The sequence below is a fragment of the Megascapheus bottae genome, chromosome 21 (assembly GCF_031878675.1).
Source record: "Megascapheus bottae isolate mThoBot1 chromosome 21, mThoBot2.hap1, whole genome shotgun sequence".
Lineage (NCBI taxonomy): Eukaryota > Metazoa > Chordata > Mammalia > Rodentia > Geomyidae > Megascapheus > Megascapheus bottae.
In genome coordinates this window covers 10863711-10881231 of record NC_143529.1, presented here as the reverse complement: position 1 = coordinate 10881231, position 17521 = coordinate 10863711, and the positions used below count along the sequence as shown (strand labels likewise).

Sequence of the window (17521 nt, the reverse complement as noted above, 5' to 3'; positions counted from 1 at the left end):
AATACATGCACTTCTGTACTCTTTGCTCTAATTTGTGTATTTAAGGCATTTATTTAAAATATTGCATTGAAGAAATCAAATTAGAAGGATTCAAATACTTTCCTTACAAAGACTGAGTGTGTTCTTTTACTTTTTAGGGAACAGATGGAGTAGAGTATTTATTTATTCCTGTTGACAATGCAACATTGACTGACTTCTTGGAAAAGGAAGAAGAAGAGGCTTGAAGCTGCCCTTTACTCTTGAACCTTCCATGGGTTTTTGTACTCCACCTGCTATTCCTGTAGTTCAGTGTGGTGTTTACATCCAGCATTATAAGATTTAGTATTATGAGGGGTGCTGTAATCAATTAGAACATTTCATTAGCCAGACTGATGCACCATCTCTAGTACTATGCAGTGGTCCTCAAGTTTGGAGAAAAATGTGCCTTTCATTTATTACCTCTTTGGAGATTTCTTGCTGCGATGAATAGTGTGCTCAGGGACTATTTGGAATGGATGTTTTTGAATTATTTTATACTAGAGATACGATTCCTAATTTCCAGAGGGCCTTTTAACACTCTGGGGCTGACTGATTGCAAGAATGCTTGTTCCAGAATGTGGAAGTGCAAAGATAGGAATTTCATAAATGTGTTCTATGTATTGGAACCGATGAGTGAATTAAGCAGACCATCTCTTGGTTTTTGAAAGGACAAGAAAAGGTAGATGGAAAAGCAGTAGGTGATCTAGTTTTGTCCTTCTGGATTTAGGTTCCACACTTGAGGCAGAAGAGTGGGAGTACAAGGAGTATACAGGGTGTACACCCAATCAGAAAGCACAGGGAGGGATGAGTCACGGGACAGTGACTTTGTCCTAGGACCTTGGCTTTCATGATAGAAGTGAGAAACCAGGCTAGTGAAAATAATTCTGAATTGCATTTTAGTAATTGTTTTCAGAACAGAAAACATCATTATTGTAAATTTTATGCAGGTGGGTAGCATAGTAATGGCTGGCTGAGAAATCTTGATTTCTTTGATAACTGGACGTAAAAATGAAATATTTCCATTTTGCTCTTATTGTATTTCAAGTCTTCTAAATATGTAAGCCTTTTTTTTCTTCTAAAAGAAAAAAGGGTGAGTTTGGCCATTGTCATCAGCTTATAGTTTGCACAAAACCCCCTGAAATCCTTTACACTTGAAAATGAAATTGGTCAAAATGTCACCAATAAAATCTGAATAACATCAGCTTTTCTCATTTATTTATATGATTTTTACAAAGTTTTTGGAAGTACCAAGACAACGTACCCCATGACCCACCAAAAAAAAAAAAAACCAACCAAAAACACTGAAATAGATTTGATAGCTGTAGAAAATCTCTGGCTAAGGAGTTTTGCCTAGTAGTAGAGTGCTTGCCTAGCATGCATGAAGACCCAGGTTCAATTCCTCAGTACCACATACATAGGAAAAACTGGAGAGGTGTTGTGGCTCAAGTGGTAGAGGTCTAGCCTTGAGAAAGCCCAAGAACATGCTCAAGCCCTGAGCTCAAACCCCAGGACTGGCCAAAAAAAAAAAAGGCTAATTTAAAGCATGTTTTTAAACTAATTGGTGATAGAGGTATAGAGACTGAAATTCCATCTCGAAGAAAAAATTACTTAAGCTACTATCCAATTATGTTGAAGTTTAGTCAATTTTTCCTAAAATTTATAATGAACACTTCATTCTTTAATATGTCAAATTAGAATTTTACGTTATGAACAATAAGACTGAGTCAGATTAACAAATCAAAAATGTTCACATATGTGTTACACCACACAAAGAGGGTCCCGGTCAGTCTCAGACAGGATAATATTTATCTTATTCTCCAAGTGAGTACCCAGCATATCTTGAAGGTCAGAAAGAAAGCCTCGTTCAGTGTTGCTGTGTTCGCAGAGGATTACATTTATTCCCTGGGAAGCAGCATCCAAGATATCATGGTGGGACATTTCACCTGCCAAAAAAGGAAAGAGCAAATACTTTAGTAATAGACTGCTAAGCCCCAAATGCCAAGTTTGTATTCTGCATGAAGTAATACAGCAGAATTACTTTTAACAGAAACCTAAAAAGCTCTATATAGTTTTTTCCATGTCCTGTAATAGAAACGCCATCCCACAGAGCATTCTGACCTACTGCAGACCAAAGCAAATATGTTAGCTTTATATCCCTATAACATGACATGCTGACATCCCTGACATGCTACTTATGAAAAGGTTTATTTATTAGCTCAAAGTTTTGGATGCTTAAACCAATGCTCAAAGTTTGGATGCTTGCCTACTATGCACAAAGCCCTATTTTCAGAACCTAACACAGAATCAAAACAAGGTCACACATATCCAGTCAACTTTTTGGGATCATCACCTTATGGCATAGAAAACAAAATTGCAGCAGCAACAAGTAAATACATCTCAACCAGAAGTAGAGGACAGGAGGGACCAGGCTTTATTTTATTTTAAAAATTTCTTTTTGCCAGTCTAGGAGCTTGAATTCAGGACCTGGGCATGTCCATGAGCTTCTTTTGCTCAAGGTTAGCACTCTACCACTTCCAGCTTTTTCTATGTGATACTGAGAAACTGAACAACCCAGGGCTTCATGCAAGTAGTCTACCAGTAAGCCACATTCCCAGCCGTCTGATTTTTGATGCTGGGGATTGAACCCAGGGTCTAACAAGGCAAGCAAACACTTAACATCATCAGACCCACCCTCACATGAAGTCAAGTGTAGAACTTTACATTTAGAGTTGTGTTACTCAAAAGTTACAGATTTTTATTTATTTATTTTGATCTTTTTTTGATCCATCATGAGGTTTGAAATTGGCTTGGATACTGTTCTTGAGTTTTGCTCAAGGCTAGCAGTCTACTACTTTGAGCCACAGCACCACTTCCAGTATTTTTTTCCTTTTTGTTGTTGTTGTTAGTCCTGGGGCTTCAACTCTGGGCCTGGAGTGTTGAGGCTACAGCCTTACCTCTGGGCCTGGGCATTGTCCCTGAGCTTTTAAGCCACAGTGCCACTTCCAGTTCTTTAGTAGTTAGTTGGAGATGAGTCTCTCAGATGGACATTAGTGCCCTGGCTGGCTTAGAGTGAACCTCAGATCTCACCCTCCTGAGTGGCTAAGATTGTAGTCGTGAGCCACCGTACCTGACTCACTTCCAGTTTTCTGATTGTCAATTGGAGATAAGAGTTTCATGGGGACTTTTCAGCCCAGGATGGCTTCGAACCATGATCCTTAGATCTCAGCCTCTTGAGTAGCCATAATTATAGGCATTAGCCACCAGGCAAAAGTTTTCACAGAGAATGTTAACATGGTTCACGTCCACTAGCAAGGTATTTCATGTTTTTTTTAAAAGAGTTAACTGACAATGGAAGGACAAAGGGTGAACAAATGCAGGTACTCAGCAGTCACTATGTTGAAAATGAACTTGTGGATAGAATGGGAGAAAAAAAACTGAGGATGAGTGAGGAAAGAAGTGACATTGTTCAAAAAGAAATGTACCAGGATTGAGAGTTTGGCCTAGTGGTAGAGTGCTTGCCTAGGATGCACCAAGACCCAGGTTAAATTCCTCGGTACCACATACATAGAAAAAGCCAGAAGTGGTGCTGTGGCTCAAGTGGTAGACTCTAGCCTTGAGAAAAGCTCAAGGATAGTGCGCAGGCCCTGAGTTCAAGCCCCAGGACTGGCAAAAAAAAAAAAAGAAGTACCTGACTTATTTAACTATAACCCCTTTGTACATTACCCTTATAATAATAAATTAAAATACCATAGAGAGTTAACTTTGTAGAATCACATAGAAAACGTAATACAGTTCTTTAGGTAGAACAGGATACCCAGATGGATTAAGGGGGGTAGGGGTTAGGTAAGATCTGGGAGCTTGAATTGACAGGAACTGAAAACCAGCCATTTTTAAAAAAGTAAACATAGGGGGGCCAGGAGTTTGGCCTAATGGTAGAGTGCTTGCCTAGTATGCACGAAAACCCGGGTTTGATTCCTCGGTACCACATACATAGAAAAAAAGCCAGAAATGGTACTGAGGCTCAAGCGGTAGAGCTCTAATCTTAAGAAAGTCCAAGGACAGTGCTCAGGCCCTGAGCTCAAGCCCACAACTGGCAAAAAAAAAAAAAAAGTAAGCATAGGGCCAGGAGCCAGTGGTGTGTGCAGATAATCCTAGCTACTCAGGAGGCTGAGCTCTGAGGATCATGGGTTGAAGCCAGCTCATGCAAGAAAGTCTATGAGACATCTAGTTAACCACCAAAAAGCTAACGTGGAGCTAGGGCTCCAGAGCACTAGCCTGGAGGAAAAAAGGGACAGGGCTCAGGCCTTAAGTTCAAGCCCCAGGACCAGCACAACTTACAAACAAAAACCAGTTAGCTATAGCTGAGAAGGCTGCACCAGTGGATGTTACCTGTGAGGTAGAGGTCAGCTTGTACCCCCTGTAGAACGCTGCTCCCAGAACCAGCACACAGGGCCACCGCTTCCACTTTGGACTCTTCAAGAAAAAAGAAACAATATTTTACAGCTCCTATTTGCTTTAGTACTACAGTTGGACCAGGAATTCTAAACAGAATTTATTCCTGGTCCTCAATTGAGTACCTTAAGAATTACTTAATTTAAAAATATATGTATTTTTGAGCCTAGCCTAGGATTATGGGCATGTACCACCCACCCAGTTCTAAAAAAGCATTTCCCAACAAGTTTACGTGCAAATATACCTGCTTTTGGGGCTGTATAGTAACACAAACATAGGGGGTCCAGGAGTTTGGTCTAGTGGTAGAGTGCTTGCCTAGCATGCACGAAAACCCGGGTTTGATTCCTCGGTACCACATACGTAGAAAAAAGCTGGAAATGGTGCTGAGGCTCAAGCAGTAGAGCTCTAGCCTTGAGAAAGTCCAAGGAGAGTGCTCAGGCTCTGAGCTCAAGCCTAGGATTGGCAAAAAAAAAAAAAAAAAGAAAGATGAATGCTATAATTGGATTTTTTTTTTCTGAGATAGGGTCTTACTATGCAACCCAAGCTGTCTTTGAACTTATGATCCTCTTCCTGTCTCCTAAATGTCAAACCACATGTCTCTTATACAATATTTAGCCTCAAAGAGCTAAGTAAAATAGCAGACACTTTGAAATCCAAATATTTAGAATTTCGGCTTCTATTGAGATGGCGGGGAATGTGATATGTCAGAGGAGGGCTCCAGACTTGATCAGAGTTGAATCTTACTTCTGACACACATTGTCTTAGAAACTAACTCCTATGAGTTGTTTAATTATATCTTTCTAGGTAAAGTATTGATCGTACTGAACGTTTGTTTTTCATGTATAAAAAAAGGAGTGATAGCTGGGCACAGTGGCTCATGCCTATAATCCAAGCTACTCAGAGGGCTGAGATCTGAGGATCGTGGTTCAAAGCCAGCACGGGCACTAAAGACCGTGAGACTCTTATCTCCAATTAACCACTAGAAAACCAGAAGTGGTGCTGTGGCTCAAGGGGTAGAGTGGTAGCCTTGAGCTCAAGAGCTCAGAGATGATGCCCAGGCCCAGAGTTCAAGCGCCAGGACTGCAAAAAACAAAAAACAAAAAACAAAAAAAAAATCCGATCAGCCAGGTGTTGGTGGCTCCATATAGTCTAAGCTATTCAGCAGGCTGACATCTAAAAACTGAGGCTGGGAACCAGCCAGGCAGACAAATACAAGACTTATTTCCAATTGACCAGCAAAAGACCAGAAGTGGATGTGTGGCTCCAGTCATGAATGCAAAACCAGAGCACTGCAATGCCCTGAATCAAACTGACCAAAAAAAAAAAAAATGAAAAAGAAAAAGGAGTGATTAGAGAACATAACAATAACGGTAAACATCTACTGTAGAATGTGCTGGGCACATAGAACTCTACCACAACTCCTATGAGTTAGTTAAACTTTATTAGTAATGTACTTTTTACAAGTAAGGTGGTAATACCAGGATATCTAGAACACACATGAGTAAACACCTTGTCACAGTCATGCAGCAAATAGGACAGGCAAATTTAACCCCAGGCTGCGTAACCACTATGCACTGCTTTTATAATGGAACACACGGTTAGAATGGACACTCAGTGCAGTCCTCACTGCAGATATACAACAATGCATCTTTGTTCGTTCTTCTCAGAAAAGTTCTAGGGAAAGGCAGCAGGCACAAGATTTAGTAAATGCAGCTGGGTACAGTGTCTCATGCCTGTGATCCTAGCTACTCATAAGGCTGAGATCTGAGGATCACAGTTCAAAGCAGCCCAGCACAAAAACCCAAAAACTGTGAGACTTTTTTTTTTTTTGGGTGGGAGGGGGGTGGGTCATGGGTCTTGAATTTGGCCTTGGCACTGTCCCTGAGCTCTTCAGCTCAAGGCTGCCACCCTACCCCTGAGCCAAGTCCCACTTCCTGTTTTCTAGAAGTTAATTGGAGATAAGTCTCAGGTCCTTTTGTGCTCTGGCTGGCTTTGAACCTTGATTCTCAGATCTCAGCCTCCTGAGTGGCTAGGATTACTGGTGTGAGCCATTGTTGGCCTGAGATTCTTATCTCCAAATAACCTCTAGAAAACCCAAAATGGTGCTACAGACTCAAGGGGTTGGGTGGGATCCTTGAGCTGAAAAGCTCAGGGAAAACGCCCAAGCTCAGGGGTAAGACAGTAGCCTTGAGCTGAAGAGCTCAGGGACAGTTCAGACAGACAAGACAAAACAAAACAAAACAGACTTAGTAACTGCACTGGATCAGATCATTGGCACTGTATAACATCAAGTGCCAATTTTACATTGTTGTTGTAGTAACTCTAGCTGTCACTAGGCACATGCTAGGACTGTCCTTTATACCCTTAAACTGAGGGATTAAGGACATTGAGTCAAAATGAGTAATTTATCATTTATAGCCTGGAATTTTTACCTGATGATGTAATGGCTCTGACAATCTCTACATCAACAGTCAGTTTATATTGACCATCCTTCTCTGACTTAAGATGAATAGACTATGACTGAGAAATAAGAAGTCATTCTTGCTGGGTGCTGGTGGCTCACGCCTATAATCCTAGCTTCTCAGGAGTCTAAGATCTTAGCATCGCGATTAAAAGCCAGCCCAACCCTCCTTGAACACTTGTATGTTAAACTTGTCATTTAAAATATGATGTAAAAATCAACGTTAATAAATTCTTAAAAAAAAAAAAAGCCAGCCCAAACACAAAAGTCTGTGAGACTCTTATATCTCCAATTAGCCACCAGAAAACTGGAAGTAGCGCTGTGCCTCAAAGTGGTAGAGCACTATGGTAGAGCATTGGCCTTGAGCTGAAGAGCTCAGTGACAGCACCCAGAACCAGAGTTCAAGCCCCACGACTGCCAAAAAGAAAAAAAGAAATCATTTTTATTGAATATTGTTAACTCCAAGGTAATTAAAGAGACATATTTACCTAAAGTCCTCCCTACCCCCAGAGCTAAGCGAAGGTGAGGTAGTTTTAGGTGTCTTTTGATTCGTTCAATCATGGTTGCCAGGGAGACAGGTTCTTCCAATGTGCATAACCGTCCCATTCCAGTATGGAGAAGCAAAGGCTGAAGAGAAACTGAGATTAGAAATAGTATCTACCATCCGTCCTAAAGATCAAACCTACAGAACAAATGGTAAGTGCTGAGATTAATCAAATATGTACACTGTAAGCTTAGAAAGCTTCAGGCTAAAATTTGAGGATGCGAATGTGAATAAAACATTTTGTTCAAAAAGAAAGGTATTCAACCTCACAGCCTCCAAAGTAGATGGTTAATCATAGGGATTACTGCTAGAGGAGCACAAAGGACAAAGTAAATGAGCTGGAGCTTGGGGTGTGTGTGAGTGTAAAATGAGAAAGTACAATTAAAGAAGGTTTTACATAGATTTATATTTTACAGAATAACCAGAAAGGAATGTATAAGGGTGAAGTTAAGTGCACTGTGGCAGGAGAGGGGTAGATAAGAAGCAGAAGAGCCCTCTAAACTGAAAGAGTACAAAGGTATCAATCAGCAGTGTAGGAGAGCACACTGGAGGGTGACAGTATGGATACCGTGCAGAAGGTATGATGGGGAGAGCAAGGCAGCTGTGTGGGCTGCTCACAGGCATGAGCTGCCCCCTGTCGGCAAGAGAGGGAACATGAGTGCTCATAGGAAGAACTACAGAGAACTTCATGGGAAGGAGAAACATCACAGTTTACAGGACAGAACTCATAGATACTGATAGGCACTGCAGAAACTTGAAAAAAGAAGGGAAATGATGCTAACACTAATGGAACTGAAAGGGAATAAAAGATACAACCTGATGGTGTGGAGGTAAGATCGGTATTTGTATATATTGGGTATTTCTTGAATACTTACAACATTCAGAATTGGAAATGTTCAGAAAATAGTTGAACATATGAATTTCCTCTTTTCTTTCCTCTTTCTCCTATTTCTTGGTTTGTGCCTTAAAAAAGCTTTCTAGGCCAGGCCATACCAGATACTTTGGAAGGAGAGAGTGGGAGGACTGTGTTAAAGCCAGTTCAGGAAAAATCTTAGCAAGATCTCATCTTAACAGACAAGCTGGGAATGGTGGAGTGCACCTGTGGCTGCGATCCCAGCTACAGGGGGTCCACTTGTAAGAGGCTCATGGTCAGGCCAGCCCAGGCAAAAAGGACCCTATATGGGGAGGGGAAAGGGGGCCAGGAGTTTGGCCTAGTGGTAGCCCTGGGTTCGATTCCTCGGTATCACGTATACAGAAAAAAGCCAGAAGTGGCACTGTGGCTGAAGTGGTAGAACTCTAGCCTTGAGAAAGTCCACGGACAGTGCTCAGGCCCTGAGCTCAAGCCCAGGACTGGCAAAAAAAAAAGTAAAGATACAGCAACCATCAGTATATTTATTAATGCCTATTAAGTTAAGGGACTAGAATGAAATGGTTCATCAAAGGACAGTAGGAAATGATAAGTTTGTAACCTTGTCTATAACCTAAGTCTATAACACTAATGAAGTCCAACATCTTATTTGACGAGTATTTCTCCTCAATAACTTTCTCAGGGTTTCTCGGGGATTATTATGTCCTTATCCCTACTTTGTACTTTACAGTTTTTTGTTGCTGTTTGTTTTGGTGCCAGTGCCGGGGTCTGAACTCAGGGCTTCACTCTTATTGCGGGTTTTTGGCCCACAGCTGGTGTTCTGCCACTTGAGCCACACTTTCATACTGGCTTTTTGTTGGTTAACTAGACATAAAGCCTTCCCAAGCTGGTAACTAGGATTATATGCATGAGCCATGGTGTTCTGCTACCTCCTCCAGAGTCCTTCCTTGGGACTGCCTTAGGTGAGTTAATGGCCTGTTAAATGTAACAGTTCACAAATGAATTTGCTGACCAAAAACAAAGACTAATGCGCCTCATCAGTTACACATAGGAAATTCATACAATTGTTACATCAATCTTAAATATATAAAATTGTTAAAAATGCACAATAATCTAAGATTAAAGATAAAATATTTTACCTTCTCCAGTGACAGAATTTCAGTCTTCTGATACAGCTGTCTGTTCTGGGACAGGAAAGCCACAACCTGAGTCAAAGCCTTCTGAGAGCAATTCAGACTGATCCTTGTTTGTTCCTCATTATCAACCCTAGCAGGGGATAATATAACCTAAATGTATTTTAAGTCATCTGTAAAAGATTAGCCTTATATGAAACTAAGGATTTGACTAGCACAACTCATTTAATCCCAAACCAAACTATTTTCTGTGTTTCTCGAACTGCAGTATGCATCAGAATCACCTACAAGACTTTATTACTAGCTTCTTAAATGGCAGCTAGTGAATCCTGCCATAGATCCAATAAAATAGAACATCAGGGCTGGAACAAAGTAAATTTATAGGTGGTAGTAGGGTTTGAACTCAGAGCCTCAGGCAGGTTGGGCAGGCACTCTATTACTTGAGTCAAGCCATCACTTTCTTGCTTTAGTTATTTATTATATTTTTGCGGGGACTGGGCCTCTGATCAAGACTTGTTCTACTATTTACCTTGTAAATAGCTAACATCATAGACTTGTGCCATGATGCTCAACTTTTTGTCCTATCTGGCCTCAAACCTCAACCTCTGGATTTCTACCTCCCAAGTAGCTAAGATTGCAAGCATGAACCACCAGGCCTAGTAAACCAAACTTTTTAGCAGTACTGGGATTTGAATTCAGAACTCTGTGCCAAATGAAAATTTTTTAAAGCTTCAGACAAGGTAATTTTTAACTATAATCTCCTGGGTAGTCTAAAGCAAATCTTATTCTAATAACATAGATCTGGGAATAAACTCTTAAGTCTGTTTTTTTTGTTGTTGTTTTTTGTTTTCCCAGTCCTGGGGCTTGAACTCAGGGCCTGAGCACTGTCCTTGGGCTTTCTCAAGGCCTCATGCTTGCTAGGCAGGCACTCTAACACATAGCCATGCTTCAGGCCTATGTCTGCATTTTTAAAAGTGTCTCATTAAAAATGATCGGAAGAACTGGGGCTGGGAGTTTGGCCTAGTGGTTAAAGTGCTTGCCTAGCATGCATGAAGACCCAGGTTCGATTCCTCGGTACCACATACATAGAAAAAAGCTGGAAGTGGTGCTGAGGCTCAAGTGGTAGAGCTCTAGCCTTGAGAAAGTCCAAGGACAGTGCTCAGGACCTGAGGTGAAGCCCAGGACTGGCAAAAAAAAAAAAAAAAAGAAAAAAATGATCGGAAGTTTGGTCTAGTGGTAGAGTGCTTGTCTAACATGCACGAAGACCCAGCTTCGATTCCTCGGTACCACATACATAGAAAAAAAGCTGGAAGTGGTGCTGATGCTCAAGTGGTAGAGCTCAAGCTTTGGAAAAAAAGATAGAGGTCTTTAAATCACTTTCTGAGTAGCAATCCCCTTAAGCAAGAGGGAGCCATGTCTGGCCAAGGGGCATATGAGGTCCTTCAAGTCATTTGGAACATGATGGGACAGATTCTTATACTTCTACTCACTGCCAGTATTAAAAATTTTGTGCTCCATGTTGTAAATACCCAGATGGTCCATGGCAGGAAAAGAAGGTTCCTCACCCTGCCTGTCATGTTCTTCTGCTAAGAAGCCTAGATTTGTGTATCATAACTCTGAAACACATACACACAAAGACACACACACTTTTTTAGTGGTCTTGGGAATCAAGCCTGGAGCCTCACATTCATGTGCTAGTCAAGCACTTTTTTGTTTGTTTTTAGTTTTAATGGGAAAGGTGAAATAAGTCAGGTAAAGAGTACATTTCATTTTGGACAATGTCACCCTTTCCCTTGCTCTTTCTAGCCAAGCATTCTTACCACTGAGCTATGCCTCAGCTCCTGCTTTGTCTTTACTGCTGCTTTCATGGATATTAGGAAAAAAATCAGTCCAAAGAAAAATTTCCTATCCCTGCCCAAGATAACTAAATAAGACATTTTAAGACACATGTATTTTTTTCTTTTAAAGTGCTTAGGAATCCTTTCCTGGTAAATGATCAAAGTAAGAATTATCACTAGGATTCTCTGAATTCTTTCAATATTACCAGAAGAATTAGAAATACTGTATAAAATATATAGAATGTCCCTCCTACATACAAAGAAATAAGTGACACAAGTATGGAAAAATCCTTAGAAATAAATACCATAACAAGAAAAAGACATTGTACCTAGCAGAAAAAGAAGTGAGAGAAATATCTCCAATTCTTTTCACTTCAGACACAAGTGTATCCAGGTTCTGTGCTTGGTTAACAGTGAACTCTACTCGGTGTGTTCCATCTGTGGGATGGCTGGGAGCCTGGGAGGGATGGATGGGCCTGGAGGTACAAGCTCCTAAGGAGAAAATAGTAAGAAAATGGAAACTTTTGTGGCATTTTAAAACTTAAAATATAAAGTATTAATATGCAGTATTTGGAAGAAATAACTATTTTTAAAGATTTTTATGTTTATACAACATACACATTCATCACCAGTTCTCACAATCTAACAACTGATGTGGACATACAAAATCACCATTTCAAAATTATTATTATTTTTTATTTTTATTTTTTGCCAGTCCTGGGGCTTGAACTCAGTGCCTAAGCACTGTCCTTGGGCTTTCTGGAAGCCTAGTGTTCTACTACTTGAGTCACAGTACCACTTCTGGCTTTTTCTATACATGTGGTACCAAGGAGTGCATGCGAGGCAAGCACTCTTACCACTAGGCCAAACTCCTGGCCCCTCAAAATTATTTTCCAGAAAATTCTTACACTCAGTAAAACTTGGATATGAAAGATATACAGAATTCTCTACTTGGTAAATCAGAGTTCTGGTTGCAAATAATTATAATCTGTTACTGAATCAATAGAAATAATGTCATGGAAGGCTTTAGCCCCAAATCAGCACTAAAATGACTTACTGAAAGTTAAAATCCCCATGCTGCATTTGCTCAATGAATGCATAAGCATTCAATAACATTTTGGTATTGTACTGGACATAGTAACGCATTCCTGTGATCCTAGCATTGGGGAGGCAGAAAGATCTAGTTAGGGCTACAGAACAAATGAACATCTTAATTTAAAAAACAAAAAACTATTATAAGGTGATATTCAGAGGGTTACAGTTACATCAGCCAGATAATGGTACATTTGACAATGTTACCTCTTCCCTCACTCTCTCCAAATCACCCCCAACCACTGCCCCCTACCCCCAAGTTGTATAGTTTATTTTCAACATAGTTGTCTAGTGAGTACCACTGCTGCAACCGATAAACATCATGACGTTTACTTAGCTAATATATTAAGAATATTCTGGGCTGGGTGTTTGGCTAGTGGTAGAGTACTCGCCTAAGCATGTACTAAACCCTGGGTTAGACTCCTTGGTACCACATACACAGAAAATGCCAGAAGTGGGGCTGTGACTCAAGTGGCAGGGCTCTAGCCTTGAGCAAAAAATGTCCAAGGACAGTGCCCAGGCCATGAGTTCTAGACCCAGGACTGGAAAAAAAAAAATAACATTCTGGCTGGATGCTGGTGGCTCACACTTGTTATCCTAACTACTCACAAGGCTGATATCTGAGGATCACAGTTCAAAGCTAGCTGGGGCACCGAGAGTCCATGAAACTTTTTTTTTTTTCTTAGAGATTAATTGGAAATAAGAGTCTCAAGGCTTTGTAATGCCAGGGCTGGCTTTGAACCGTGATCCTCAGATCTCAGCCTCCTAAGTAGCTAGGATTACAGGCATGAGCTACCGCCCAGCCTATGAAACTCTTCAATTAATCACCAGAAAACCAGAAGTGGTACTGTGGCTTGAAGTGGTAGAACACTAGCCTTGAGAGCTCAGGGATGGTGCCCAGGCCCAGTTCAAGCCCCATGACAGTAAAAACAAAAAAAAAAGGAAGAAAAAGAATATTCTAGAAGCCAGGTACTAGTGGCTCAAGGCTAAAATCCCAGCTACTCAAAGGCTGACATCTGAGGATCATGGTTCAAAGCTAGCTTGGATAGGAAAATCCATAAAACTCTTTATCTCCAACTAACCACCAAAAAAGCTGGAAGTGGAGCTGTGGCCCAACTTGGTAGAGTAAAAAGATAAGGGACAGTGTCCATGCTGAACTCAAGCCTAAGGACTAACACAAAAGAAAATAAAATTCCATTTTTCTCTTTTTGGAGACAAGGTCTGGTTTAAGCCTAGGCCCTTCTCAAACTCAAACGATCCTCTAGTGTACGCTTCCCAAGTTACCAAGATCAAGGCAGCAGTAGAGACACTGATATGTACCACCATGTCAGGTATGTTTCATTTTAGAAATGAAATTTCACTGCCAGAGTTTAGTGACATTTTTGTCTCTTTGTTTGCTTGTTTGTTTTGTCAGTTTTGGGCCTTGAACTCAGGGCCTGAGCATTGTCCTTGGGTTTTCTCAAGCCTAGCACTCTACAACTTGAGCCTACAGCACCACTTCCAGCTTTTTCTGTGCATGTGGTACTGAGGAATCAAACCCAGGGCCTCATGCATGCTAGGCAAGCACTCTACTATTAGGCCATGTTCCTGGCCCCAGCATTTAAAAATATAGTAAATAGAATAATCATTGTAACAGTTAAAACTATACTAGAATCCACATACCAGTGGCTCACTACTGCAATATTGGTTACTCAGGATGCTAAGATCTGGAGGATCATAACGTTTGAAGGCAACCAAGACAGAAAAGCCTTAGAAATGCCACCTCCAAAAAAACCAGCAAAAGGTCAAACTGAAGATGTGGCTTAAGTGGTTGACTGCCACCTGCACAAACAAGCCTAGCATGCAGGAAGCCCTGGGTTGGATTCCTCAGTACCACAAAAACAGAAAAAACTGGAAGTGGTGCTATGGCTCCATGCGCAAGGATGACACAAAAATTCATGAAGAAAAAGGATGCATGAAGCGAGTGGGGGGACTCCGGGGCCTGGACCTTTCTAGCCCAGGTCCTCCCAGCTATTCCTTGTTGAGTGGGCAGTGTTCCAGCACAGCCACCTGTAGAATCTCTACAGCAGCCTAGTTGTGCTCCTATGAATTAAGTTCCCTAGGTAATCCTTGAGTCTGCATTTAAGTGCATGCTTAGTTAATTAACACCTGCTTTTAAAAATGAAGACATTCTATAGAAGTTGAAAGTATTTCTACAGAAAATATTAACTAGGAAAGAACAAGGGGATTCTCACCAAGCCCTTTGGCCAACCAGTTGTTCACTCCCTGGGGTGCAGCATCATAGGCTGTGTGAGGAGAGTAAATGCCCACTCTGTTCTCCAGAGCCCGAATCACCAAGCGCTCCTTCCAGTTGTTCCAAGTTATATGCTTCATAGGCCGGAAGATCGGAGGATGGTAGGAGAGTATGAGATCTGCCTTCTTTCGCAGTGCCTCTTCCATCACCTCCTCAGTCAAGTCATTGGTCAGGAACAGTGTGTTTACAGTATGTGGTGGGCTGGGTTCCACAAGCAATCCGACATTGTCCCAGCTCTCAGCAAAGGAGAGGGATGCAAAGTCATTCAAGGAGGAAAGGAGAGCCTTCAAATCCATGAAGGAACGGGAAGAACTGTGGATCCGGCACTGGACAAGCTGGACTATCTTAGGAACCCGGTGTACAGAAGATGACAACATACAGAGGTCTGGTCAAACTGAATGTCTGAAATCAAAATACAGGAAATGGTACTTTAAACCTTGAGGCATCAAAGCATTTTCTCTCATGCACAAAATGAAGACACAATAACCTATCTCACAGTTATCTAGAGGAGCTAATGAATTAACACATCACCCAGCAATGCCTGGTGTACTATACAATGTTCATTCCCTTATCTTTCACCCTCCCCCACCCTTGTTTCTAGTCTCCCATTCTTATTCCGACCATTTTTCTCCCTTATTTATTTCTCTCAATAGTTAGAAAATATTAGTATCCTCTATTAAATAGTCTCTATCTTTATAAATCTCTTCAATGTCCTAATAATAGTTTCCTTTTTTTTTTTTTTTTTTTTTTTGCTGCAAAAAGCTTTATTTCATTTGGCTTGGAAAGGGCTACAGGGTGTTTAGTTAGGAAGTTGCCCAGTGGCTAGAGGGAGAAGCTCAGGTGAAAACCCTGATGTCAGGCGATGCAGAAATGGCCCTCAAAGGCTGCTGGACTCTGGGATCTTTTAGTCGTGCTTGAGGGTGAGACGTTCGAAGAGATACTCGCCCAGCCCAGCCTGAGGAGCAGCCAGCCTGCGGAGGTTAGTTAGATGGTCGCCCATCTTCTTGATGGTTTCCTTTTTAAAGGAGTGTGTGTGTGTACACGTGTGCGCACAAAAGAGGGAGAGAGAGAGAGAGAGAGAGAGAGAGAGTGTGTGTGTGTGTCCTGCGCCTTGAACTCAGAGCCTGGGCACTAATCCTTATCTTTTGTACTGGCTATTACTCTACCACTACCACTTATGTCACAGCTGCACTTCTGACTTTTTGTTGGTACAGACTTTCTTGCTGGGACTGGCTTTAAACCATGATCCTCAGATCTCAGCCTCCTAAGTAGTTAGGATACATGCATGAGCCACTGGTACCCATCTTTATTTATTTATTTATTGCCAGTCCTGGGGCTTGAACTAGCCTCAATGGTACCCATCTTTAACAATGCTGTTTTTAAAACAAATCTTTTTCAGTGTCTTTCCTCAGTCTCTTCCAACCTAATATTCTCAACATTTTATAGTGATGGTCTATATCCCCTACTATGCTAAAGTTACTGACAAAGAGGAACTATTTTAATGAATTTCAGCATCACCAGTATAAGCCAGCATTAATATTTACTGTTCAGACAGACCCTGTCTCCTCCAACCACAGCATAATTTGGAGCTAGGGTGGTAAACTCTGGCATAAAAAAGTACATTATCAGGGGTGGGAGTTTGGCCTAGTGGTAGAGTAGAGTGCTTGCCTAGCATGCAGGAAGACCCAGGTTTGATTCCTCAGCATCACATACATAAAAAAAAAAAAAAGCTGGAAGTGGTGCTGTGGCTCAAGGGTAGAGCTCTAGCCTTGAGAAAGTCCAAGGACTACTCAGGCCCTAAGTTCAAGCCCAACTAGCAAAAAAAAAAAAAAAAAGTGCATTATCAGCCAAGTATGGCATGGAGACTGAGATCTGAGGATCAAGGTTCAAAGCCAGCATGGGCACAAAAAGACCTGAGACTCTTATCTCCAATCAACCTTTAGGAAACAGGGGAAGGGGGCTTGGCTCAAGGATAGGGTGGTAGCCTTGAGCTGAAGAGCTCAGGGACAGTGCCCAGGCCGAGTTCTAGCCTTATGACCCATTAAAAAAAAAAAAAAGTGCATTCTCTAGCTGGGTGCTGAAGCTCATGCTTAAGAGGCTGAGATATGAAGAATCACGGTTCAAAGCCAGCCCAGGCAGGAAAGCCTGTGGAACTCTTTTCTCCAATTAATATGCAAAAAGCCAAACTGGAGCTGTGGCTCAAGTAGAATGCTACTTGAAAGCTCAGGGACAGCATCCAGGCCCTGAGTTCAAGACTCTGTACAGACACACGCACACACACACACACACAGCTGAGCTCCTGCGAGTCATGCTTATCATTCTAGCTATTCAGAAGACTGATATCTGAGGATCAAGGGTGAAGTCAAATCGTGCCTATATCCAACCAAGCAGTTAAAAAAAAAGCTGTAAGCAGATGCATGGCTCAAAGGCGTTGAATGCTAGTCTGGAGCAGAAAAAGCCCAGCCAGTGCTCAAGACATAGAGTTCAAGCTCCAGTATGGGGGAAAAATAAGTGCTTTCATTATATATGTATGTGTATACACACACACACACCCATGCGCACTGGGAGTCAGGATCTGAGGCCCACGTGCTGCAAGGTAGTTTTCAACCTCGTTCCCGTTCCGACCCTCTTCCTCTACGGCACGAAGAAAACCACAGCAGGGTCCAACCGAGGCCAGCAGTCACAGCCGCATTTTTCTCCCGGGTCTTCAAATCGTCCACTACTCACCTGGACACCGCTCTCGTACGCCACTTCCGGTCTCGCGCGGAAGTTCCCGACCTAGAGGGAATCGGAAGACCCGGCGAGGGGGCGGGATAAAGCCC

General features: G+C 41.7%; 2 protein-coding genes across 6 annotated transcripts in view; one reads left to right on the top strand and one right to left on the bottom strand.

The window, feature by feature from the left end:
- The window catches only part of Orc2 (origin recognition complex subunit 2), a 35767-nt gene extending 34548 nt beyond the window's left edge, over nucleotides 1-1219 (top strand). The window contains exon 17 of the mRNA XM_090354588.1: nucleotides 138-1219. Within this exon, the coding sequence (XP_090210714.1) occupies nucleotides 138-224 (87 nt within the window). The 3' untranslated portion in view covers nucleotides 225-1219. The remainder of the gene's footprint in view (nucleotides 1-137) is intronic.
- On the bottom strand, nucleotides 1212-17511 carry Nif3l1 (NGG1 interacting factor 3 like 1). Of its 5 annotated transcripts, none has more exons than XM_090354584.1 (7): nucleotides 17427-17511; nucleotides 14641-15101; nucleotides 11644-11806; nucleotides 9483-9609; nucleotides 7420-7558; nucleotides 4408-4491; nucleotides 1212-1961 (listed from the first exon to the last, which is right to left on the bottom strand). In XM_090354584.1, exons 2-7 carry the CDS (start codon nucleotides 15074-15076, stop codon nucleotides 1777-1779), a joined length of 1134 nt encoding a protein of 377 aa, XP_090210710.1. In that variant the 5' UTR covers nucleotides 15077-15101; nucleotides 17427-17511; the 3' UTR covers nucleotides 1212-1776. The 5 variants fall into 5 exon arrangements, with proteins under 5 accessions (XP_090210710.1, XP_090210709.1, XP_090210711.1 ...); XM_090354583.1 differs by lacking the exon at nucleotides 17427-17511 and adding an exon at nucleotides 17252-17410; XM_090354585.1 differs by lacking the exon at nucleotides 17427-17511 and adding an exon at nucleotides 17286-17410.
- Between the last annotated feature and the right edge of the window lie 10 nt (nucleotides 17512-17521).